A 25,897-nucleotide genomic window follows, 5' to 3' on the forward strand; every position below is an offset into this window, starting at 1 on the left:
AGTAGAAGTCCGTTATAGCGAAAATACACAACAGCGAAAAAATTACTCGTTATAGCGGATTGTCGTTATATCCGACTTTTTTTAAATATCGGAAAAACCCCCATACACATTAAAATCAGTATGAAATGGCAATCAGTTTGTTCAAAACTTTGCGTTTTCGCCTATAATATCCACACTAGGCTTACTTGTTTGTTGTTTTTCTAAATCTAATACTACATGAAAGTGTGTATTTAATTTCATTCTGGAAAAAATATATTAGCGTATTTCTGCGAATCCAAGATGACTCCCACTTTTTCCTTCAAAAATGTTAATGAGGCTTAAAAAGTGCTTCGTAAAATAATATGAATGTCTTTCTTATACAGTACGCATTTGTAGACGTCGAACGTTGGCTTTAGTTATGCCGTATTTTTTTGAGGCTGTACAATTATACTTTATTCCAGCGGGTTTAATAACCATTGACTTAAAATTGGCATCATAATAACGAAGGGAACTCGTTGAAAATTTGCCGGGAATACACATTCCACGCGTCTCTACAATACGACGATCCATCAGCAAAATATGTTTGCTTACTATAAAACTGTTACTTTCACTCGGCGTCAGATATCTGGCTGGCTACCGCTACGCGCACGTCTTGCTTGCCGGATTCTGCCAACTTCAGCGGCTAACGATGTATAGGTCTTAATCGTGGACTTTGAAAGTCAACGAACGAGTTTATTGCGCCACGGTATGTCAATTCCGCCCTTGCATTTTTGTGAACATCTCGCAATTTCATCTTCGAGTTCTTTAAAGCGCCCTCTTTGGGGGCCACCGAATGCTTTTTTTTTTTTTTTTTCCCCGTGCAGTACGCATTTTTAACCTATCTTTGTCTTCACGGTAACACCGAATATTGGCTTTAGTTAGACCAATGCCATTTTCTTGCGGCTGCACAATTATATACATTTCCGTGTGTTTAGTAAACATTAACGTAAAATTGGCATCATAACATCGACGAGAAACCGTTGAAAATTTGCCGGCAATACCTATTCCGCGTATCTTTACAATACGACGATCCATCACAAAAATATTCCTGCTGTCTATAAAACTTAATTTTACTAAGCGTCAGGTAGAGCAGACACGCTATAACTCTGCTATGAGTAGCCGTGGCCTTTTGATGCCATTCTGCAGATTTGAGAATTTTTTTTGTAGAACGTCATTCTCTCTTCACTATTTCCAGAGATCAAGTAACGTTACACATAGGCACTGTACAACCGGTCGCCGCAGCTAGCGATGTATGATAAAGAGGCGATCGTTTATTGTCAACGAGTTTAGTGTATGCGTACGCGGGGGTGTAAAGAAACAGCGTGGTTACTGCGGTAGTTTCCAGTGGAGTTCATTACTATCAGGCCGCAAATGAAAAACGACCCTTGATATTCCACATGAGATTCTGAGAAAGAAACGTCGTCTTAGATTCGGAGAAATACGGTATCACTCCAGAGGTTTCAGTGGCAAGCATTTCAGTTGTCTCCTTCAAACAGCGTCACCTAACCGTACATGTATCGTGAAAACCAATTTCGTATGTAGAGAAAAAATAACCTCCTCGCTAAAAATTGACATGGGAATAGTTCTCTGAAATGTAACTAGACGTGAGAAATATAAACCATCCTCTGAAATCAGTGATGTACCCTGCCATATACTGAGGTGTATCACATTCTTACTTAATTTCAGTATACGATATACCATTAAAATTAAGAGATTGTTTACTTCAGCCTTTATTTTTAACAAGTTAACAACTGCTATTGGCCATGTTATTTACGCATTTATTACGAAAACATGTTACCCTCTTTCGTTTTCACAATTTCTTTAGAGAACAGCAGTTGATGAGAGAGCTCGCAAATGCACATAGCGCGAAAACTATACCGCACCGAAGATGAGCGATGGCACTTAGCGGCAAACGTTTCAGTTTTGTTATTCAAATAGCGTCACCTATCCCAACTTAACTGTACTATACGTATGATGAAAACATACTTCAAGCGCCAGTAGAAAAATTATAACCTCGCTATAAATGTACATGATAACAGCCTTTCCGTAATTTAACGGACGCGAGAAAATATAAACTAACCTCGTAATCAATGACGCACTCTGCCATATCATCAGGTGTAGGCCCATCTCATTCTTACTTAACTGCGGTATTTAGCATTAAAATTCAGCGATCGTTTATTCAGCGTTTATCTTTAACGAGTTAACAACGGCTATAGGGCACGTTATTTATGCATTTATTACGAAAACATGTTCTCTTTCATTTTCATAGCCGAAGAGCAGTCGACTGGTATTACTAATCGACTCCGACATTGCCTTTGAATTACATGTTATAAACCTCATTTTAGGTCCGTATTGAAAATGTACAGTTCAACAACAATAACGGTGTTTTAATTTGTTCCACCTATTCAATACTTTTAAAACACCTTTATTGTTCTTGAATTGCCTTCGAATGTCAATGAGAGCGCTCGCTGGTGGGCATAGCGAGAAAACCATACGGTACCGAAGATCGATCGCATGCAGTATAATGACTGGGTGCATGAATATCTGCAACGGAAAAGTTGAGCGTGGGAAATCGCTCGTAATAACGAATGCGTCAGTGATAGGGCTCTTGCTGTAACCGAAGGATAATATAAAGTTTAATATAGGAATTTTGAAGGGGCGGACAAAAATGCATCGTTAAAGCGGGGTTCTCGTTATATAACATACTCGCTATAGCGGACTTCTACTGTAATTTACTTTTTTATGAAATCGGCCTTGCCACTGACACAGACAGGTCTTATGGCGACGATGGGGCAGGAAAGGGCTAGAGTGGAAAAGAACGTACCATGGCCTTAAAGCACAGCCCCAGCAGTTGCTTTATATGAAAATGGGAATACACAGAAAACCATCTTCAGGGCTGGCAACAGTGGGGTTTGAACCCACTATCTCCCGAAAGCAAGCTTACAGCTGCGTGCCAACTCGCTTGGTAAATTTATTTCAATTTACATAAGAATTATCTGCTGACTTTCCCCTGACATCCATAATTTCAATGTTTGCTCACTTAGAACACATCTGTAAAGTTGAAGTTAAATGATAATGGCAGTTAATAAAACATAAACACATTAAAAATGCAGCCCATATGAGAAAGAAATCTCTTTACAGTGGTCTCATTTTTAGTCATCTAAGTACATGTCTGCTCCATGAAGGTTACGTGCTTTTTACAAGGGCATGGAACAAATGTTAGTGATTTTGAGTGAAACTATTTTCTGTCGTGACTGGAATTTTTTTTTTTTTTTTTTTCCCCCCCCACAGCCTTAAGTGTGAGTAGACTGCCTACTCCATGAACATTATTTTCTCCCGACAAGATGAAGGGAAGGGTTGGAATTGATATGCTTCTGATCAAATGATCTGATGAGCATGAATAACTAAGTTGTGAGTGACTTCCTTTGCTGTAACAAGTATATTGGAATTTTCTTTGTAAACAATCCATGCATGATGATCATAAGGATAGAGATAGAAAGTGGCCAGCAATTAATTATTCAGTCTTGAATTGGAATAATCAGATTTCAAGCGATCCATTATATCCACGCCTCATGTGAGGAGGTAAAACAAATCTCTCAGCCTTACTTGCCTCACCTGAGTCAAGATCAATTGGCAATATCAAGTATAGTAGATAATTGGTATGTGTATAGGTGCTGATATACGTAATACAACTACCTGTTTAGCAACCTAATACTGGGACGGGCTAGCGCCAATGTATGGAAATTTGCCAGCTGCTGGAGAGGACTATTATAGTGAAAGTGAAATAAATGCAGCAGCATAACTGCCAACTTTTAGAAATGAAAAATAGGAAGATTTTTTTAATTCATAGATTTCATCACATATATTGCGCAATGGTCAAAGTGAAAAAGGACAGGATAAAAGGCATACATATCTACAGTTACAATGTGAACTGACAATTAAATTTAAACTAAGAAACATTAAAATGGTTACAAGAAAATGTTTAGTACGCAAACCTTTTCTTGATCCTTGAGCGCCATAATGCTGAATGGGAACTTAAGATCAAGAAAAGGTTCACGTACTATACCTAAGCACACTCATTTACGACACACGCGAATAATAATGCAGTCGAACCTCGGTATCTCTAACCTCCATTACTCAAATTTTCAGTACCTCGAAGTAACTTACATTTTCCGGCTGTTTGTCCCATTCTTCACGTATATTTATTTCACTAATCAAAATTCAATTACACAAATTTCTTGATTTCTCAAAGCAAACCTTTCAATCCTTAAAAAAAAAAAAAAAAAATACTCTGCAACTCGAATTTGTGCAACACTAACTGGGCAATACGGCATTTGTAGTTTGTGAGGAACAGTAAACAAGTAAAGAAAGGGTTACAGTTAAGCTGGGAACTAATATGACGGGGACCGAAAAACTTAAACTTCTAGTGATCGGCAAAGCCTCGCTGTTTCTCAGGTGTCAATTACTGGTCACATACGAAAGCAAGCCCAGAAATCGCGGATGACAAGCACCATTTACGAAACTCAGCTGTGTGGTATTGACAAGAAGTTTCAGCGTGAAGGGAGGAAAGGTTTACCACAACAAACAGAAGTGATTTTTTCCAAGGGTGTTAACGGAGCTATGTTTCTTGTTTCACTTCTACTTGTAAAAAGTTACTATAATAGTGTTATAATTGAAGTAATGCCGTAAAATAGAGTCTTTGTATATTTTTAAGTACTGTTAAAAATAATGTATTCCGTGAGAGCCCGTAGATGCATGTGATTCAATTATTTGCTATACACGCTCAAAAATGGTATTCTCTGTATCTCAAAATTACGATAATTCGCAATAATATCTCCCGAGGTGATTCAGGACATCAAGGTTTTACTATTTGTATCACACAGACACACGCAACCAAATGCATAATAGTTTCCTTTATTGGAATGTAAAATGAATGGAAATTTAATTTTATAGGTATTTCTGAACACTTTGAGATAAGTAAGAACGTTTATGTGCTTTGGGCATAATGTGAAAAGAAAATACCAGAAACTGTCACCGACACAACTCCCTGAAATACATTCCAACTCATTAAAATTATTAAGAATGAACAAAATTGCATCGAAATACGTGAAACTACCACATATAAAACAGATCGGTATGTCTCATACGTTATTAACGTAAGACACAGGAAAAAGCACGAAACTGCTAGAAAAAACACGTGACCTACAACTCCAACGAAATTACAAACAGGAACTACGTTAATTGTATGCGAACCACACAATAAGAAAGTCATTTTTTGTCCCGAGTAACTGAGTAGCTAGCGCACGCTCGCCTCTCTTGCTTGTAGGACGATTGCAGTTCCGAATCAGCCGTAAAGCACACATGCCGCTTTAGCGAGCAGGAAACACGATACACAAAGGCGACTGACGATACACTCGCCAAATAAAGCATCAAATCAATACGCTTGAAAATGAGGTTGGGTATTACGCAAGCACGTAAGTAATTATCCTTTATACTAGGGGAAGAGTACTGACCATAGTGGAGGTTATATTGGTCAAAAATAGGAAGAATTAAAAATAAATGTATGTAAATTATAGATAATGATTAGGTACCGTGTTTTTCCGTTATAACGATATGCACGAGGTTTTTGATATCTCCTTTCTTGTCTATATATGACTTTCCAGGTACTACAAATATCGTATTTTAGCAGAAGGAACTCGCAAAATATCGCAAAATTGATTTAATGCGCAAATAATCATGAAATATACCCCACTTGGTGCGAAAAATGTGAAATGGCACCGGAGAACTTGACTATCGTCGTTTCCTTCTCATTTGATTGATAGCGCTGTATATTCTCTACACAAATGCACACAAAGTGGTACTCACTGTGTATCAAAAGTATGTGTATTCAGTTCCGCGATCTCTAAGGCAGTCTATAAAAATCAATATCCGTTATCAATTGTGTTATCGATTACAGCAAACAGCGTTGTGGTTGCAACAAGATACAAGACCGGTCGTAGATACAGAATTGCGCAATGACATTTCGTTACATACGAACATTTATCGCCAAATGTCCAACATTTAAGTATACAAATGCCGAAAACTGAAGTCACAACAGGTTTTTCGAGGGCCGAGGAATACAACGGTGAGGGATTCTATGTATTTGATGCTGCAAGAAAGATTCTAATGTATTAATAGTGTACCGGTAATATTCGTAAAGTTGAAACATGCGATATACACTGCAGAGAATCAGAATGAAGCAAATGAACATAATTCTAAGCGGCAAATAACAATCTGCGATACTTTACAAATCTTAAAGATGTTGAAAAATTATAGAGAGCAATTCGTAATAAACACAAAAAAAAAAAAAGCATTCATGCAAGCCAACATTCCTCTAAAAAAAATAGGATAATCCTGGCATGAGGAACAGAATGCGTATAAGAGGAGAGATAAATAATACTGCCTTTACTGTAAAATATGACAGTATTGGTAGGCCTATTGTATATAAATCGCCTGTTTGAGTAGTAATGTTATTGTTTTTACATCCCACTAACCACTTTTAAGTTTTCCGGAGACGCTGAGATACCGGAATGTTGTCCCGCAGGAGTTCTTTTACATGCCAGTAAACTAGTGACACGAGGCTGATATATTTGAACTCCTTCAAATACCACCGGACTGAGCCAGGATCGGACCTGCCAAGTTGGGGTCAGAAAGCCAGCGCCTTAACCATCTGAGTTACTCATCCCCGACCGGGGAAAAAGAGCATATCCATGAACATCTTCCAGGGCTATATGACTTTGCAAAATGCAATGTAAGCACATCTGGTTGAGGAAGTGAAAGAAGACAGTGTTGGCAAAGTTTTAGGAGATTTTATAAAAGACCACAGTGAATTTGCATCCAAGTGCTCAGAAGCATTATGGTTTCAGACGTCTAATGTGGTCAGCGAGAGGAGCTTCTCTCCTTGCATGAAGACACTTTCTGACTGTCACACAACTCTGCATCCTGATAATGTTGAAACCATACTTAGTTTTTACTTTGAAGACAAGTAATTCAACGTCAAAAAATGTAGACTATGTATAAAAGTGTATCACAGGGCAGATCACGTAACTTCATTTCGAAGTATCAGTGATGTATATATTTATTTCTATAACAATTTGCATATTTGGTTTTTCTAAGATTTAATAACAATGATACATTACAAGTTTACTTTAAAACCCCTTATCACAAAACTAGTTACATTTACCCCCATATGCTATTACAAGGAAGATTTCACAGGAAACATTGATCAGTATAACAATTTATTACACGAAATACCTACCGAAATAGTGTCAGTTTTAGCACCGAAATCAACAGTTTTATTTCACCAAAATAAGGCCCCTAATAATGAACAATTACAGAAGAGTAACCATCAACCTTTCTTAGTCAACGACTGGTTGCCTATGCAAGTTGGTGTGCACTTTTTTTTGATTGTAGGTTCTCTTAGCTTCAGTATATTAAACGTTGATTGATCTGTGCATATATATTCATAAAATCTGTCTGAGTACATTTTAAGCTTCTGATACAATTTATAGAGTCCGACTCGTTGGCTGAACGGTCAGCGTACTGGCCTTCGGTTCAGAGGATCCCAGGTTCGATTCCCGGCCGGGTCGGGGATTTTAACCTTAATTGGTTCATTTCATTGGCACGGGGGCTGGGTGTGTGTGTTGTCTTCATCATCATTTCATCCTTATCACGGACATGCAGGTCGCCTACGGGAGTCGAATAGAAAGACCTGCATTTGGAGAGCCGAACCCGTCCTGGGATATCCCGGCACTAAAAGCCATACGACATTTCAATTTATAGAATTCTCCCTGTTCGGTCTGCTCCTCATCGAGTGCATGCAGGCTGTATTTTCTTTTCATACCAGAAATTAAACACGACTCTACTGCGTTACTAGCAGATAAATCAATGGCAGAGTCTGCAAGCATCCCAATATTACGGTAGCACAGAGTCTTTTTAGTGTTCTCTGAAAGCAACATGCTTACCGACTAAATATTATTACTTGATATATGAACCTTCAATTAGTCCCACCACAGGATTTTCACCTGGATCCTATTTGTTTTGCGCAGACTGTACCGGTGTGAGGTGGAGGCTGACCCAACAGCTCCCCCACTGCCCAAAAACTTTCACTTCTGATTTCGTCCGTGTTCAGCCGGAAGCGTGTTTGTCAACAACGATTTGTTAAATGACCTGGTCTGATCTTCCGTGTGCGACTATCTGTGCTGCTAAAGTAAACTGTAGAAAGTCCTCTGCGAGACTAAATGCGTGTATAATTTAGATTATATTGTTTAATTCTATGTAATTTTGGGTGTTTTTTACTTCATAATGGATCCTAGAGAAGAAAGCAGAATTAATGTTCTGTTATTGGAGCCACTGTCAGAGGAGGATGACATCTTTTCAAACAGTAGTGACATTGAAGACGATTTAGAAGTTTCTGACCACAACACGGGCACAGAACAATGTGAAGATGAAGAACAGCCACATCCAGTGCCAGATGTACATCCAGTTCCACAGCCAATCCCTGTTTTTTATGTTAACAGAAACACAAATTCACTGGTATTCATTTAATACACCTATTTCTAGGAATGCTGGACGTAGACCTAACAACATTCTGAGAATGCATCTACCTGGTCCACAAAGACATGCTGGAGAGGCTCGTAAAGCCTTGGGATTGTTGGAGTTTTTTTCTTTTTTTTTACAGACCCCATGATAGCTATAATTGTCTGCTACACAAATGACCAAATTATTGTAAACCGACAGCATTATGGAAGAAATACATATATACGAAGGATACAGACAGGGTTTGTCCAACCCTTGTCCCATTTCCATACGGGGGTCGGGTATGAGGTGAGATGAATGTCGTGGCGGGTTTTATGACCGGATGCCCTACCTGACGTCAACTTCAGAGGAGTCAACGAGATGAAATGAACGACCTGATGTATGATAGTAGGGAGAGGGTGAAACCCGGTGCCGTCACATAGCCTACTCCTGTTGAGTAGCACCAAGGGGTCTGCTCAAGGCTTAACGTCTCCATCCGACGGATGAATCACCAACAGCGTCATATGCCCTCACTCCAGAGCACTGCGGAGAGTTTTGGAATTCAATCCAGGCTTTTGGCACGCAATCTAGTGATTAGAAATTGTATACCACCACCTCCCCTACCCTGCTGGCCAACATTCTAATGGTGAAAATTTTTTCGACCAACGGGACTCGAACCAGCTAACCTCGGTGTCAGACTGTTTAGACTTCAGAGCCTTAACGATCATGGCCACCAGGCGGGCTACAAAGGATACAGATGGTACTGAAATGAAATCTGTTGGGTCTAATGTATATGGCGGGAGCCCTGAAATCGCCGTACTTAAATCTGGATGACTTGTATGCAAATGATTTTAATTGTGTGGAATTCTTCCGATCTACATTGTCTTTGAAAAGATGGAGGTTTCTATTGAGCAGTCTAGGATACGACGATGCTAACAAGACAAGAAAGCCAACAGCTTGACAAACAAGTTCCACTGCGATAAATATTTGAAGTCATCAATAAAAACTGTGTCAACAACTACGCCCTTAGAGAAAACGTCACTATAGATGAAATGTTAGAACCTCATAGAGGCCAGTACCCGTTTAGGCAGTACATGAAATCAAAACCTGCTAAATACAGCATAAACGTATACGCCCTGGCTGATTCTAAGACATGTTATGCCAGCAAAACGGAAGCAACAACAAGGACCATTCAATGCAAGCAATAGAGCAAAGGATGTTGTGCTTAGATTAACACGGCCTATTTACCAGTCAAGTAGGAATGGACTGTAGACAATTACTTCTGCTCTACACCGCTCTGTGATGAATTAGCAAGTGACCATCAGCTCTCTTGTCAGTACCTTACATAAAAAAAGTTGAATCAACACCTATAGTATAAGAGCATACTAACCGACCAGTAAAGAGTACAATAATTATTATTAAATAAATGTCTTAATGTAAAGAATACTCTTTTTTTGTTTTTACAGTTATGACAAAACTACTTTCCTACAAAGCAAAGAAAAATAAAATTGTCTTGTTGCTTTCATCATTGAACAATTCAGATGACATTGACGTTTAAAGCGGTGACCCACTGAAGCCAGAAATGTTGACTTACTATAACAACTAAAGGAGGAGTTGATATCTTGGACAAATTGAAGGCAGCCTACAATGTCTGAAGAAAAACTGATGTCCCTTGGCTCTGTTTTTGCTCTTATGAACATTGGTGTAGTGAATGCTAACATAATATAGCCAACACGCAGGCAAATATTGCCCGCAGAAACTTTTTAAGAACTCTTGCAAAAGATCTGTCTACGGATCATATTAGATGAAGAGCTCTACAGGAAAATCTACCTCAACAAGCAACAGGCAAGAAAATAGAATTTAAAAAAATCACTGGTACCGAAGATGAAGACACGAGAAGACCCCCTGCAGCTTGAGCAGCCGGGCGCTGTGCATATTGTACTTGGAAGGAAAACAGAAAAACTGTTGTGACACGCTCAAAGTGTTCAAGATTAATTTGTATGCACCATACAACTTCCTTCTCAACAAACTGTGCAGAAGATGGTAACCAAGGCAGCAGTGATGAAGCATAGAGACTGGTTTAAGGTTTTTCTTGTTTTGTTCTTTTTACTTCATGGTTTATTTTTATTTTTATAATTTTTTTATTTTTAAATGTTATTTTCAAATATTTAAATATTAGTAGTTTATAATTGTATAACTACACTATATTTCAAGTTTTGCAGTTAAAAACTTTTTTATAATTTGTTTTTGACTTGCATATTTTTTTAATTTTACTTTGCCAAAATAAATATAAGGTATAAGTACCGGTAGTCAAAATGAAACATTTCTTAATTTAGAAATAATAATTATAGAATTTTAGCAAGTTTAAAATAGCCAGGTGTACCAATAACTTTTTAAACAACATTTCCATCCATTTCCCAAACCTGGAAGTTTCTTCCGTCCGCAACTAATTACGCGTAAATTTTTTCACGCGACTTGATGGTTAAACGGCGGGAACTGTGGCGAGGAGAAATGCTTACGACGCAGAGCTGAGGCAAGATGCGTGGTGCACGGCGAGATGAGCGCGGCAAGATGAACTGCAAACATGTTTCTGGCCTAAGACGCAGTATGAACGAACAATCGTCGAGTTTCATAATTCCGTTACACGGTAATATCAGTGAAGTCTGAACGCCGGTGCAATCTTTAATGCTCTAGAGTGATTCACATAATAATAATAATAATAATAATAATAATAATAATAATAACTTCCCATCAATAGGTTATAATTTTCACAGAAGTGGAGTGCAAGGGTTTCGTCCTGGAGAGCGGGATTACTATGCCAGAACTTCCACTAACGGACCTTTCGCTTTCAAGTAATCTTCAATGCGAACTGACTGCGTCAAACCTTAAACAACCTTAAGCATTGTGACGTCCGACTACGCCACGCTTCCGGTCGGAAGCATTTATATTCAACATTTCGTCAAGCAAGTCCTGGGTCTATGAAGAATTACACACACAGTGTAAACTGTCGTTAGCGTAGCAATGAGATTCAAGTTACAGCAAAAGGATTGTGGTTCTGTGACCAAGTCTGGCGGGCAACAAATGACGCTACATGAGAGGCGTTGTTCCACCCAGTGCCTCGCGCCGGTCAGATAACCTGGCCCATCGCTATTGATCGCGCTGCAACTGAGCGCATGTTACCTCACTTCAAGCACAAAGAAAAGGCGTTCTTCCAACGTTGGACAATTTTACACTGACTAATCAACAATAAAGCAAGGGGTCATTAGGGTGACGTAAGCAATACTAATACGGACGCAAGAACCAAGCCTATCAAGCCAGAGCTTCAAAAGCAGAGAGAATGTTTACATTGTCATAAAGCAGGCATGTCCGCCGAATTCCAGACATTAAATCACAGCTTTAATCTGTCCACTGGTAAAACGTAACATTCGTAACTCAAAGCAATCGCAACAGTAGCAGCAGCAGCAGCAGTAGTACATTTCTACGTATGGACTTAAAAAGGCGTCAGCAAGTATTTTACAAAGGAAAATTATTGTGAAACTTATCCCAAAAAACAAATGACAGTAAATCACTGGAATGAAATATGGTACTCACCTCTCGAAGTTCCTTGATTTTGAACCCCGATTTCCCAATTATGCAACCAGCCTGGCTCTGGTGAACCAGAAGTCGCAGTTCCACGTCATCGTTGCGAGAACCTTGTCGGTTCGAAGCCTATTTAAAAAAAAAGAAAAGTTCATATACCATTGAGCCATACTCAAACAAGTGTAACAAAACAAATGAATGAAACATTATGACAAAACCATTCCACAAGAAAACAGTCAATTTAAATGGGTGAAGAAGGTGGCGCTCGACCCTTCTCAAAAAATCACATATGGACAAGTGATGGCCACGAACAATATGCCTTGATAGCGTGCACGTAATATAAATGGAAAAATACGAATTTAAAAAGCTGGTAATGCTACTTGTTCATCCTGCCTTAAGATCAAAAAGGAAATATTTTTCAGATGTAATCAGCCATCTAAGTAGAATCTACTTAAAGGAGTAATGCCCAATTTGTAGTTTTCCTAACTATAATGGTGGTAGTTTGTTCTGGGGCCTGTTCCACGAACGAACTTCGCACTTCACTTTTCAATTCTTGGGAAGTCTTTCTGTTCCACCATGATCTAGATTGTACTTATTTCTTTGCGAAGTGAAGTCTTTGCGAATGAGTGATCCGATCGAGTTTATTCCATAAGCAAACTCTATAGGCCTAATACTCTATGATTTTAATGCTTTACTTTTCGCGGCGAACTTGACGGTATAATTGTCGTGTCGTTAAAGTTTTTATCAGGGGAAAGAAAGGTTATTACAAGAAGCTGGCCGTGCTGGAAGTTGTCACGGAGAAACGTGACATCCTTTTGACAACTTTAAAGATAACCTCTCACATGATGACACACATCAATGTTAACGAGAGTAGGCTACCGTCAACACATCCACACACAGAAGGAAATTCACTTTTCATTAGAAATCCCGTCGCGTATATTAAGTGGATTGTAAGGCCAACGTACTGTTAGGAAATATTACAATTACTATACAATCTACGACTTTGATAACAGTTCTGCAAATAATTGATTTGGATGTCCCATGCATTGCTGCTACACTGTGCAGCTAGGCACCATTTACTAACCAATGTATATAAGCATATAAGAATTTGTTCTTTTTCGTAAAGGAATTGACTTCCTTTTGTTGCATGTTTCAATAAATGACCGATCATTTCTTTGCACTTTGCATTTCTGTACCAATGGAGGAACATAACAGGCTTGAAAAGTGAAAAGATTTCTAACTTTTCACTTTTCAAGCTAAATCTGAAAAGTGGTGGTGGAACAAAATCTGAACTGAAAAGTGCAAAGTTCGTTCGTGGAACAGGCCCCTGCTTTGTGTTCAAATGAGAGCAGCTCAGCTGAAAGACGGCGTTGAGAACAGAACAGAAGAAAATGACTTAGGAGTGATGTTTGACAGTAAATTGTTATTTGTCCCCCATATACAAAAGATAACCGCACGAGCAATGTCACTTCTCGGTTTGTTGTATAGATTTTCTGACATCACCGATATCCACGCCCTCCGAGCCTACTATCTTGCATCCTACCAATTATTGAATTCGCGCCTTCCATTTGGTCTACCTCTTCACCCACTAATCTGAATCATATTGACCGCGTGCAGTCATTCTTCTGTGCCATTGTTAGAGCCAGAGTATCTGATTGTCGAAACCTGAGCAGTAATCAGATACTAGACAAGTTAAACCTTCACCCGTTATCTAGTCTCAGGAAAGTAGCCGACATTAGATTCCTATATAACGCTGTTAACGGTTTATTTCGTTCTCCTGAACCTGCATCCTTTTCCTTACATGTTCCAACTCGCAAAACCAGGATTAATCCGCCCCTTCATATTCCGTATTCCCGCCTCTCTCTCGTTCAAGTTGTACCAAACTCCACTGCCTTTGAATAACAAGAAGTACAGAGGTGTGATGAAATTGGCACAGAAGTATATTCCTCCTGTACACATGAAATGGTATTCCGATCTCAACAGTTCAACCCCGGCCTTAACCTCGAGTTAAAATTAACCCCCCTTGATTAAACGGAATTAACAAATTAAGAGTTAAAACTGCATAATTCGGGATTAAGGTCCAACCTATATTGATGAAACCGGCCCTGAAAAGTGTGTGTGCGCGCTGGTAGTGGTGGTGCGGGTGCTCGACACAGAACCTGAGTTTCAAATAAATATTTCTTTTCCGAAAAACGGCGAATGTGAAAACATAAGGGTTTGAATCTAACAGCCTCATGTATTTGTGAAAAGTCAAATTCATCTGCCGTTTGCGTCATTTCTGAAGGCACAAACCAACTGATATTACGCCTATTATTCTCGGCCATGAAAGCATCAATCTAAGCAGTCAAAGTTTGTTATTGGGGAATAGAAGAGTGGTTCTTTAGATTGTTATGTACATCTATGCCCTGAGAGACACATAAGTTGGTCTTTGGCATCAACTTGTGCTCACTTCCAGAGAAGAATTAGATGACATTCTAATTTGGTCTTCTATTTAGTTCATACGAGAAAAAAAAAGTGTTGAAATTATAAACACAAGACTATACTTTGCATGAATATTGCAATCTGATGGGGATCACGCAGATTAGCAACTTGGTTTATTTATTCTTTTGCATCCCCAGTAACCATTTGTTTCAAACACAGTGCACTGCATACCAGCCCGTGCCATTCTCCAATAGGTCGCACAACACGCAAGAATTACAGTAACATATACTACATACTCTTGCACTGTACTGTGATCTTTCGAACATCACAGAATGTATATAAAATTCTCAAACTGTACAATTTATTTGTAAGATGTTTATATTTAACATTGTTATGCGTATGTATAAGGTTTTTAGTCATCCATTTCACATTATCTCATTTCTTTATATCACGGCAATAATGAAATCTGAACGAGTTTTCTTTGTATCACGGCAATAACGAAATCTGAACGAGATAAGTCTTGACTAAGGTATTACAAGATCGCCTATATTAATAGCTTGCAGTAAATTCCAGTAGCCCCAGGCTAGTCGACCAGACACGTGCTAATTTTAGCCCATTACCACATAAAGGACGCCATCAAGATTGTAGATTTACCTAATCCCCACCCTATTCAGAAGCGACGGAATTTGTCAACTCCCAGTTTTTGAAGCTTGTTACCTGATGCTTGTGAAGCCTGTGAACTATCAACCTATGTGAATGAGCGTTACGAAACAAGATGATGGATATACAGCAATGGAAAGAAGAAGGGATAGTACACCAGATCTTACTGGACCATGTGATATGGGAGATGGAGGGAGATTTTAGAGTCTATACACTTCAGCGACTAGAGCTAAAGAGGGTCTTAGCATCCACAAACAAATACTGAACGCCTTAGCATCTGTTGATCATGGTGAGAGAGGAAGGTCTTTCTCGCCATTATACGAAAGAAGACAGAGCAGATAACAAGATGATGTTCTCCATTTAGTTTATAAAATTTACTTCACACCTGAGTAGAGCAATACTCAAAGACACTCCTCACTGAGAACTGGCAATCTTAGTGACAAGAGATGTACTTAGCCAGAGACAGGTTTTGATGTGTCTCAAATAGTAGTTATTCTTGTTATATATATTTAGTTATACAACCTGAACGCAGTTGTTGGAGAAGGCATAGAAGATGATACGATGGGTGATTATGAGCTTGGTTCCAAAAACAAAAGGGGAGGAAAGCTCATCGAACTTTGTCGAAGTCACTCCCTTATTACTACAAATACTCTCTTCAAACAGCCAAAAAGGAGAAGATATACATGGACAATGCCTGGAAATGATAGTAGATATCAAATAGACTATATAACAGAACGGTATCGGAATCAAGTAAAAGCTAACCTGGGGCTGATTCTGTCTCCGATCATAACCCCGTGATAATGACTCGCCAACTGAAACTGAAGAAAAGAATAGAAAGACGCCCCCCAAAATAGAATTTGAGTAAATTAAGGAAAGAGTGAGGCTATCAAAATATTCAAAGAAGAAACTAATAACAAAATTAATACTGAAGTACTGACTGAAAGTAGTGCTCAAGAAAAATAAGAAATCAAGAAACAAATAATTGATGCAGCAGAAGATTGTTTTGGAAAAGAGAGGAAAATCTATAAGCCATGGGTTTGAAACTAATAAACGCATGCCAGATGGCCAAAAGGAAAGGAAATCGTGAAGAATTCAAGAAAATAAGAAATAAAATCCACTGAGAAACTAAAAAAGCAAAGGAAGAGTGGATCAAAGCACAATGTAAACAGATAAATGAAAATATAACAAATACCAAAAAAGCTTTTTCAGGAGTCTGGAGGCAGTTCTAAAGAAAGATAAAGCCCTTGAGTGCAATAAAAGGAAGCAACAGAGATGTGATAATAGAGCAGGATAAGATAACTATAATATGGAAAGAATATGTAGAAGGCCTGTATGATGGACAAATAGATGATGTAATAGAAAATAAAAGTGAGATAGAACAAAATTGATGTGGGACCACCTATACTTAGAGGAAATTGATAAAGCTTTGAATGAGCCAAAATACAGGAAAGCTCCTGGAGTAGACTCAATTGCAGGTGAAATACTACAAGCTCTAGGGGATAAGGCAAAACTTCTTCATATCAACTAGTAAATGATATTTACACTAGCAGGGAAATACCGAAGGATATTGAGGAAACTGTATTTATACCTATCCGAGAAAGTAATCATGCAAAGAGAAGTCAAGATTATAGACCATTAAACCTGATAACACATGCCTCCAAAATTATTACAAGAATTGTTTATCATCGCAAGGAGAGAATAGAAGAAAATCAATTCGGATTTAAAAGAAACAGAGGAACAAGAAGCAATTCTGAGCCTTAGAACAATTATCATACCTGCCAACTTTTAGAAACCAAAAATAGGAAGATTTTTTTAATTCTTGGATTTCATCACATATTCCACCACAGTCTACGTGAATGAAGGTCAAGATAAAAGACATATCTACAGTTACAATGCGAATTGACCATTGAATTTAAAATCTTACAACTAAAAAACATAAAAATGGTTATAAGAAAATGTACCTAATCACTCATTTATGACACATACGAATTTGTCACACTGACACAATACAACAAAATGCATAATACCGTATTTTCTCGCGTAATTAACGCACTTTGACGAAAAATACAGGCGAAAACTTCGGATGGGTAAATTATTCAAGGAATTCAGATATTTACAAATTATTTACAATGCATTTTCATTTAAAAGATAAGTTACACAAATATAATATAAACACAATTGGTTCAACTCATTTGCGATTATAGTCATTTGGCGTAAAATTCCTGCGCGAGATTTTTTCTGAAAAGTCAAATAGGGCACATCAGCTAAGTTAGACACGTGGGTTTAGAGTACCGACACTAGAAAATATTCTTATTACGAGCTGACAATACTACCTGAATGACATACCGTAACGGCAAAAAAAGAAAACGTCCAACACGAGAAGGACTAGGCATCGAAGGAGGGACTCTGCTACATTACCCCCAACCGTTCGTATCCAATCTTCTACGAGTGACGTGTCCATCCACCCTTTTTCTTGAATACGAACGTGGATCAATCGCGGATAATTTTGCTTTAGGCATTGTTTTTCGTTTTAGAATAATGTAAGGTGCAAGCTTTCTGCCATCAGCTGTTAAAGAAACTACTGCAGTACCGGTACATCGTTGCTGTTTTTTTGCTTCCGGTAGCGCGTCCGATAACACTGCATGTTCCTTTCTTATTGACTGTTCGACTTTGTGGCATATGGAAACTGATTGGCGTCTGACCTCCGGTTCCTATAAGGGAGATCAAACATCCATTCACTTTACGCTTCTCAATCACAAAGCGATGAAAATGGTTGAAATCATTAGTCATTTCTCTTCGTAAAATTAATCAAGCCTCGGCTAACTTTGAAATCCGAGACACTGATTCCATGTGGCGCGACTATCATTCTTTAAAGTACAGCATTTCGTGAGAAACGGCCTATCCAACATTGCGTAACAAAATAATATATTTAAGCACATAAACCTCTACTTGGGGAAATTTGCCGCTTTTTGGTCCGCGAAATGCTTTGCGAGACTTGTTGGCCGCTTGAAGTGCACTTTTGTTACCGCGGTAGCGCACGTTTCATTTGAACACAATACTTGCTGCCCGCTGCTCTATATGTTGCGGCGTAATTGATCACCGCGAGTTTGTCTGATGCAGTATTACTCCAATGCTGTGGGCTGACAAACAATTTTGAGATCACAGAGTGTCCCGTATCCGAAACACTCGTAAAACTAGTGCAGTGGCATTTCCTGACGGCTATTAACAGCACGTTGCCCTGTGTTTGGAATGCCCGCTTTCGCAATAGGAAGCCTGCTACTTGAATAGTTGACATCTTTATTTCCAAACGCATCCGGAGCTGAGTGATGGATGTTCGAAGTTGTGGGTGCGGAAAATACGTGAACATTTCTTTTTCTCCACTTTGGACCCAAAAATATTGGGATGCGTAAATTATGCAAAGGCGTTAATTACGCGAGAAAATGCGGTAGTTTACTTTATCATACGGTAAAATGAACGGAAATGTATAGGTATCGCTGAACGCTTGGAGATAACGTTTGTCATTTTTTGGCCATAACGAAAAAAAGAAAATGCCAGAAACTGTCACCGACACAACATTCAACTCATTAAAATTATGCACTTAAATACGCGAAACTACCACATACAAAACAATTCAATATGTCCCATACATTATTAACATACAACTTTGACAGAGGGGGGAAGCATAGAAATGCAAGAAAAAACACGTGACCTACAAATTCGACGAAACAACGCACAGAAACGATGTTAACAGCACGCGAACAACAAAATAACATTCTTTCGTCTCGGTTAACGGAGTCGTTACCGCGCGCGAGCCTCTTGCTTGAAGGACGATCGCCGCTCCGAATCCCCAGCTGTATCAAGCGCACACGCTGCTGTGGTGAGCGGGAAACAAGATTCAAGGAGATGGCGGACGAAACACTCACAAAATACAGTATCAAATAAATACGCTTGAAAATGAAGATTCGTAAATTACACAAGCACGTAAGAATTTATCCTCTATCCTAGGGGAAGAGTATTGGTCGTACTAGACGTTATATTAGTCAAAAATCGGAAGTAAAAATAAATCGGAAGACGAGTTAAAAACCGGAAAGTCTCCGGATAAGGGCCGGTTCTACCACCTACTGGTAAAGTAGCGCGTAACTTGCCCTCCGCGCAAAAGGATATTTCCGTTCGATCACTCCCAGGTAGCGCTATCGGCACCATAAATCGTTACCCGGCGCGTAATTTATCGGCCACTTCGAGGACCCGATAAGACTTTTTCCTGCCGGGCAAGTTTTGAGAGCTGAACTTTATTAGCCGTATTTCTGGTGATATACAACTCAAATTAGCTTAGTATACTGAAAAAAGCATCATACTATAACAGTGATCGATATTGCATTGCAGGATTTTGAACATTAATGCTTCCTTACAGTTGCAACGGTCACACCAGCCTCTCGCATTGATAGCGTAGGGAACACATTTTATACGTCAAGCTTTCCCAAAGAAACTCGTAAAAGGATACAAAATCGAAACCTATTTGGAAATAATTTCAAATGAGATTTAATATTCTAGTCTTTCAGTTTTCAAAGACCAGGTATAACTTATTTCTATGTATCCCGGTTACCCCAAGCTTTCTCGTAGCGTAATGGCTGACGCGCGCAGTTCATACGAGGTTTGCAAGTTCCAGTCTTCATTATGACGAATCTTTTTTTTTTTTTTTTTTTTTTTTTCATTATAGCGTTGTAAATCTGTATGCCTCTTTTCATACGTTCTTTTGTTAATAACATATTTCATTGAAATGTTTAATCACAATATTATGTCTACTTATGCTACTTATAGAAAGTGATGTTACGATTAATATAGCATACCGTGTAGGACTGTCGCCCAGGTAGCAGATTCCTCATCAGTTGTTTACACAGTCTTCTTGTAAATGATTTCGAAGAAATAGGAAACTATTCCATTCCCAAATTCCTCTTCCTATGATGGATATTTACCCCGATTAGTTCTTTAACAGTACGATACCTTCCAACTTTATCTTCATAAACATTAGAATGAAATGCATTATAAATAAATGGAAGAATGTGGAACTAAACGAAGTCCCAGAGCTAGTTGCAAATAGAGCATTGTGGAGATAATCAATTCACAGAAGTCTGCAGATAGAAGCTCAAAGTCAGTAAGTCCGTAAGGAAGTTGTAGGGTGTATATACGTATATGGAAGCGCGTGAAAAAGAGTTAAGAACAACGGCAGCGAACGAAAATATTTTTTAAAATGTAAATTAGAAAGACGATGAAAACCTGCGTACCTTCTATTTCGGAGCGAGCGACTTGACCAATCTACTACGAGAAGACTTTCCAAAAACGCTGCCTTACATGCCAGGTTATAACTGGCATAAGAAAATGTAATCTCGAGATTTTAATCCCAATTAGGTATTGATTTTGAAGCTCATAGATTAAAATCACGAAAGCTTGACATAAATCGTTGTCCATAATTCTTAAGACTCCCCTTATTAGGCTTTTTGAAAATAATCAACAGATGCAAGCACAGGAAAATAAGACAATCGAAATGAGCTTCATACATCTGACGATAGATAGCACCCAACGAGCTAGAAAGAGGACTATAGAGTGGCTATTGGACCGCCATATTTGAATCTACTTGAAAGCCACGTCCGCCATATTGTAAGCGACCAAATCGAGTGGGCTTGTGATGAAGCAAATACAGAGGCTGCGGGAATAAATACCGTTTCAGAGTTTTCTTTATTAGGGAAGCACTCAAAGATGCGCAATGTCTGTTTAAAAGGACATTAAAAAATACAAGATACAGGCTACGTACTTACATATTGTATAAAGAAAGAAAATTAGCGCATTTCCACTAGTCCGAATTACAAAACAAATCACAAGACATTGCCAAAAATTTAGACCCACTTACAGGGAATGAAAATATAGAACAGAAAACCTTGAGCAAAGCAATATAACAACATCGAGAAATAATTCATATAACTTTAATAATAATAATAATAATAATAATAATAATAATAATAATAATAAATCCTGATATCTTTCCATTTACCTGGAATTGGCATTTTGTATTGATTTAGCCTAATTTTACGACCGGATGCCCTTCCTGACGACGCCAACCCTAGGTGGAGTGATGTATTTACTATTGCGTGCTTCTGTAGTGGTTTGTAGAATGTTCTGTTGTGTGTAGATGAAGAAGGTTATCCAGTCCCGGATCCAGAGGAATTAACTGTCGACTACCCGGTTAAAATGCTCAACCCGGTCGAATCTGGTGCCCTCTGAACCAAAGGCCAGCATGCTGATCATTCAGCCAAGAAGCCGGACATTAAACAACTTGGCAGGTTAGATCCTGGCTCAGTACGATAGTATTTAGGTGCTCAAATCCCTCAGAACTCCTGCGGGACAACATTCCGGCACCTCGGCTTATCCGAAAAAGTAGTTAGTAGGGCGTAAAACTAATAATAATTTACGAAAAATAAGTATTCTAGAGCCGTGGGGTACAAGGTTTGAAGTGAACAATGGTGTAATAAAGTATCCCTTAATAATAATAATAATTAATAATAATAAGAAGAAGAATTTGTAGGATAAACAATTTGAAATAATTGCTAAAAAAGAGAACAGTTCTTCTTGTGATAATGATCTTAAATCACATAAGTTAACTTTCCTGAATAATTCACTTCGATTATCTTTGGAAGAAGATTATGGTAACGCCGATTTTTTATTTGCCTTATGTAGCACCCTCTCAGACACGCCTTATAGCTACGATGGGATAGGAAAAGGCTAGGACTGCGAAGGAAGTGTCAGTGGCATTAAGGCACAGCAGCCCCCGTATTTGCCTGATGTGAAAATGGGAACCACGGAAAACCAGCTATCAGTGCTATCGGCAGTGGGATTAGAACTCAATATATCCCGAATGCAAGCTAAGAGCTATATACCGCGAACCACGTAGCCAACTCGCTCAGTAGTAGTGGTGATGTAGGACTGAAAGTCCTCATATTACTCCGTATCGTTGGCAAAGGGGATGAGGTGACTAGGAAATTCTAAATATTGTAGGTGTGGCGTTGGACAGCAGGCGTCTTGTAACATCGTTGTTCACTTTATATTTATTTTCAAAATGCTGGGGAAATGTGCTCTGTAGGATACAATGTAATAATAAATAGTGGTATTGGTTTTTCGTCCTACCGACTACTTAGAACGGTTTTCGGAGAAGCTGAAGTGCCGGAGATTTGCCCCGGTGGAGTTCCCTTACGGGCCGGTAAATCTACTGACACAAAGGTAACCTATCTGAGCACCTTCAAATACCAAATACAAGAAAATAAAAGTAGGCCTAATGTACACATGCTGGATTGTGCTACACAGGCAACGTAATTCTACTAATCGCCCAAAACTGTGTACTTTAGTAAAAAAAGAATCTTATCTAAAATATATTTATTCTTCGTGTTTACTCTACAATTTATGCAATTGCATGCCACACACGTAGAGAGCATATTTTCTTAGATCTAATCTATTAGAAGTATCGCACCGTATGCGGAGAAATTATATGAATGGCGCTTAAACTATGGAGTCGCTATTTCGCCTTGGCACCACCCAGAGCACTGTAGCAGCCATGTTAGCCACTCTATAGTCCTCTTTCTAGCTCGTTGATAGCACCACACTCGAAAGCGAGAAGTCGCTGAAAATCAGTCTAGCCAACTCCGTATATCGGTGTCCAGCTCCTGGTAGCTACCCAGCACTTGCGCGGAGGTGGTTGGACGCAACGCGAAGTACCAGCTGCTTTACACCCCCAGTTAGTTTACCTCCCGGGCAGTTGCCAGCAACTTTACCAGCAGATGGTAGAACCGGCCCTAAATCGGAAGGGTTGGCAGGTATGAATTATTAAACAAACCCTAAGAACCAATAAGAACATCCTAATTCCTTTAATTGATATGGAGAAAGCGTTTGATAATATTAACTGGAATATTATATTTAAAGCCCTTAAGAAGTCCGAAAGTGTACTACAGAGGTGGGAAAATCATGCATCAGCTGTACGAGAACCAGACAGCGCTTATAGGAAAGGAGTAAAACAACGCAAAAATAAGCAAAGGACCAGGGCAAGGATGTAGTCTATCACCTCCATTATTCAATGTGTATTTAGAAGAAGAAATGAAAGCATTTTCAGCCACCTCCACCCATGGAATAAAAATAAATGGTCAACTATACCAAACAATACGTTTTGCGGATAATATTGCCCTCGTAGCTGAAAATGAGAAAGAGATAGAGACCTCACTAAAGAAATTAAATGATCTAATACTAAAATGTAACATAAAACAAAAACCAATATAATGAAATGTACTCCGGATGGTAAACAGTGTGAATGTTTGATTGGAAGGAGAAAAATTGGCCGAAGTAAATCAGTTCAGTTATTTGGTAAGCATCATTGCATCTGATGGGAGGTGTGAAAAGGATGTTCGTTCACGAATAGCCCAGGCTAATTACACGTAACTATTCTCGTGTTTAGACCCGTATTGAAATTTGCTATAACTTGCATACAAATTTTTTATTCTGTATTTTTCTATTCCACCTATTCAATACAATTGATTTTGTGTTAGAAATTCATATTACAACACTACATTAAATAGGACATGTTTCGCTCAGTTTCCGTCCCTTTTGACCTATTGACCAAGCTCTCATAAAAACGAACTGATTCCAATGTAAAATCTGCGTCAAATCAAGACCAGTTCGAGAAAACTACCAACAAGTTGCATTTTACCGTTTACAACTAATAAATTACAGAAGAATGCCCCAAACCAATACATGATGCAGAATATTTCCAACTTCCTTGACACACATATTAAGACTTGAAGCGTTAGACACTATTGAGTTTTAACAGAATTTACAACTCAAATTTTAATACAATAAGGGTGGCGTGCACCAACCAAGAGTAAGTTCTACTTCCGTAGTAAAGTACTCTTGAAGTCAGCATTCGGCGACTTCCATACGTGAGTAAATTACTTCCGAAGTATTTTAGTCCTCTCAGATACTCCTGGAGTAAATTACTACAAGAGTAAAATGTTGAAAGAGCACCATCTTGTAGTATATTACTAAAGAAGTAAATAACGTACGAATATAGGTTAGAATTTACTCTCACGTCGTGTATGGAGTAAGCTAAGTTTAGACTTGTTGACTAATGATAATATCGTGCCGTGTATGAGAGGAAAGACGTTTCAAACGTGTTTATGGATTACTTAGATTATATTGACGATCTCGACGCAGTAAACGATGGGAAATGTAATAGTGCGTAGGCCTACAGTGCGTGAAAGGCGAGAGCCGTGTAATGTGAACATGGCGAGTTTCAGGAACATTTTTGGTCTTAGGAAGGAATCCTTTACTTTCCTTCTAAATCTACTTGGAGATCACTTACAGCTGAATTCTTGTCTTAATTTTGTTGTATCTGTAAAATTACAGTTGCTGTGTGCCCTACGAGTGTTTCGTACCGGAACATTTCAGTACCGGTACGGTACAGTTGCCGGTGATCTAATTAACGTTTACCGCACAACTGCTAGCCGTATCTTTCATCGCGTGGTTAAAGCACTAGTTGAGGCTAAGAGGGAGGTACGCCTGCAAATGATGATGATCGTTCGGAAAATAAAAGGATACTTTTCACGTTGGCAGGTTTCCACACGTCGTGGGTGCAATTGACTGTGACTGCGCGCATATTCCCATTTATTGCCCTCTCGGTGACAACGGTGAACTTTTCAGAAATCGGAAGAGGTGTTTTTTTTTTTTTTCAATTTGCTTAACGTCGCACTGGCACAGATAGGTCTTATGGCAACGATAGGGCAGGAAAGGCCTAGGGATTGGGAAGCGACCGTGGCCTTAAGGTAGGGCCTACAGACCCAGCATTTGCCTGGTGTGAAAATGGGAAAATTTCGCTGTGGATGTAGGCCATCTGTATGAAGAAAGCGCCATCAGTTTTAATTTTTCCCGCGTGTCCATGACTTTCTGCTTTGCTTTTAAGTCCTTCTACAGAATCTTAACTTGCTTTTCACTGCGTTTTCCGTCACTCGAAGCATTGAATTCTTTCGCCACGACTTTACATGAATTTCCTTTCTTATCCAGCATCTTTATGTCGTGTTTCTTACACCTTGTATCCTTTGCATAGATCGTCATTATCTCTATTAACAAGCATTGATCTTTTTCGCTTACGTTTTTCCCCCGTTTCCTATCGCACATAACCTTATCTATTTGGATTTCTTTAAAGAAGATGCACGAACACAGCACTACTCCGCGAGTAACGAACGCTACTTCTGTAGTAGTAACTAAAAGAGTAAATTGTACTTCAACTCTCCGACGTTACTTCCGGAGTAAATAACTCCCGTAGTAATTTACTTCTGGAGTATGGACTTCTTTAGTAAACGCTACTTCCGTAGTAATTTACTCCAAGATGGTGCACGCCACCCTATGTCAACTAACAGTTGTTTTTAAAAACAAAGAACTTGAGAATTTTAGCCAAATCTCATCACTGTGAAGATATTACTGTGTTTTGGACGTCAATGATATTAGAATTAATGTATATCCCAATTTTAGCACTCATTTTAAATTGTTAAACTGTCTATTGGGTTCACAAATGCCTATGTTCACGTATTTTACCACTTTGTTTGTAGAATCATAATTAAGTACAAATTAACTA

The 25,897-nt window shown here is 38.7% G+C and overlaps 1 protein-coding gene across 2 annotated transcripts in view; it reads right to left on the reverse strand.

The window, feature by feature from the left end:
* HnRNP-K (Heterogeneous nuclear ribonucleoprotein K) overlaps nt 1-25,897 on the reverse strand; it is a 281,790-nt gene that overhangs the window by 78,073 nt on the left and 177,820 nt on the right. For both annotated transcript variants that reach the window (XM_067145808.2, XM_067145809.2), the window contains exon 7: nt 12,166-12,282. In XM_067145808.2, the coding sequence (XP_067001909.1) occupies nt 12,166-12,282 (117 nt within the window). The remainder of the gene's footprint in view (nt 1-12,165; nt 12,283-25,897) is intronic.

Source organism: Anabrus simplex, chromosome 4, assembly GCF_040414725.1.
Source record: "Anabrus simplex isolate iqAnaSimp1 chromosome 4, ASM4041472v1, whole genome shotgun sequence".
NCBI lineage: Eukaryota > Metazoa > Arthropoda > Insecta > Orthoptera > Tettigoniidae > Anabrus > Anabrus simplex.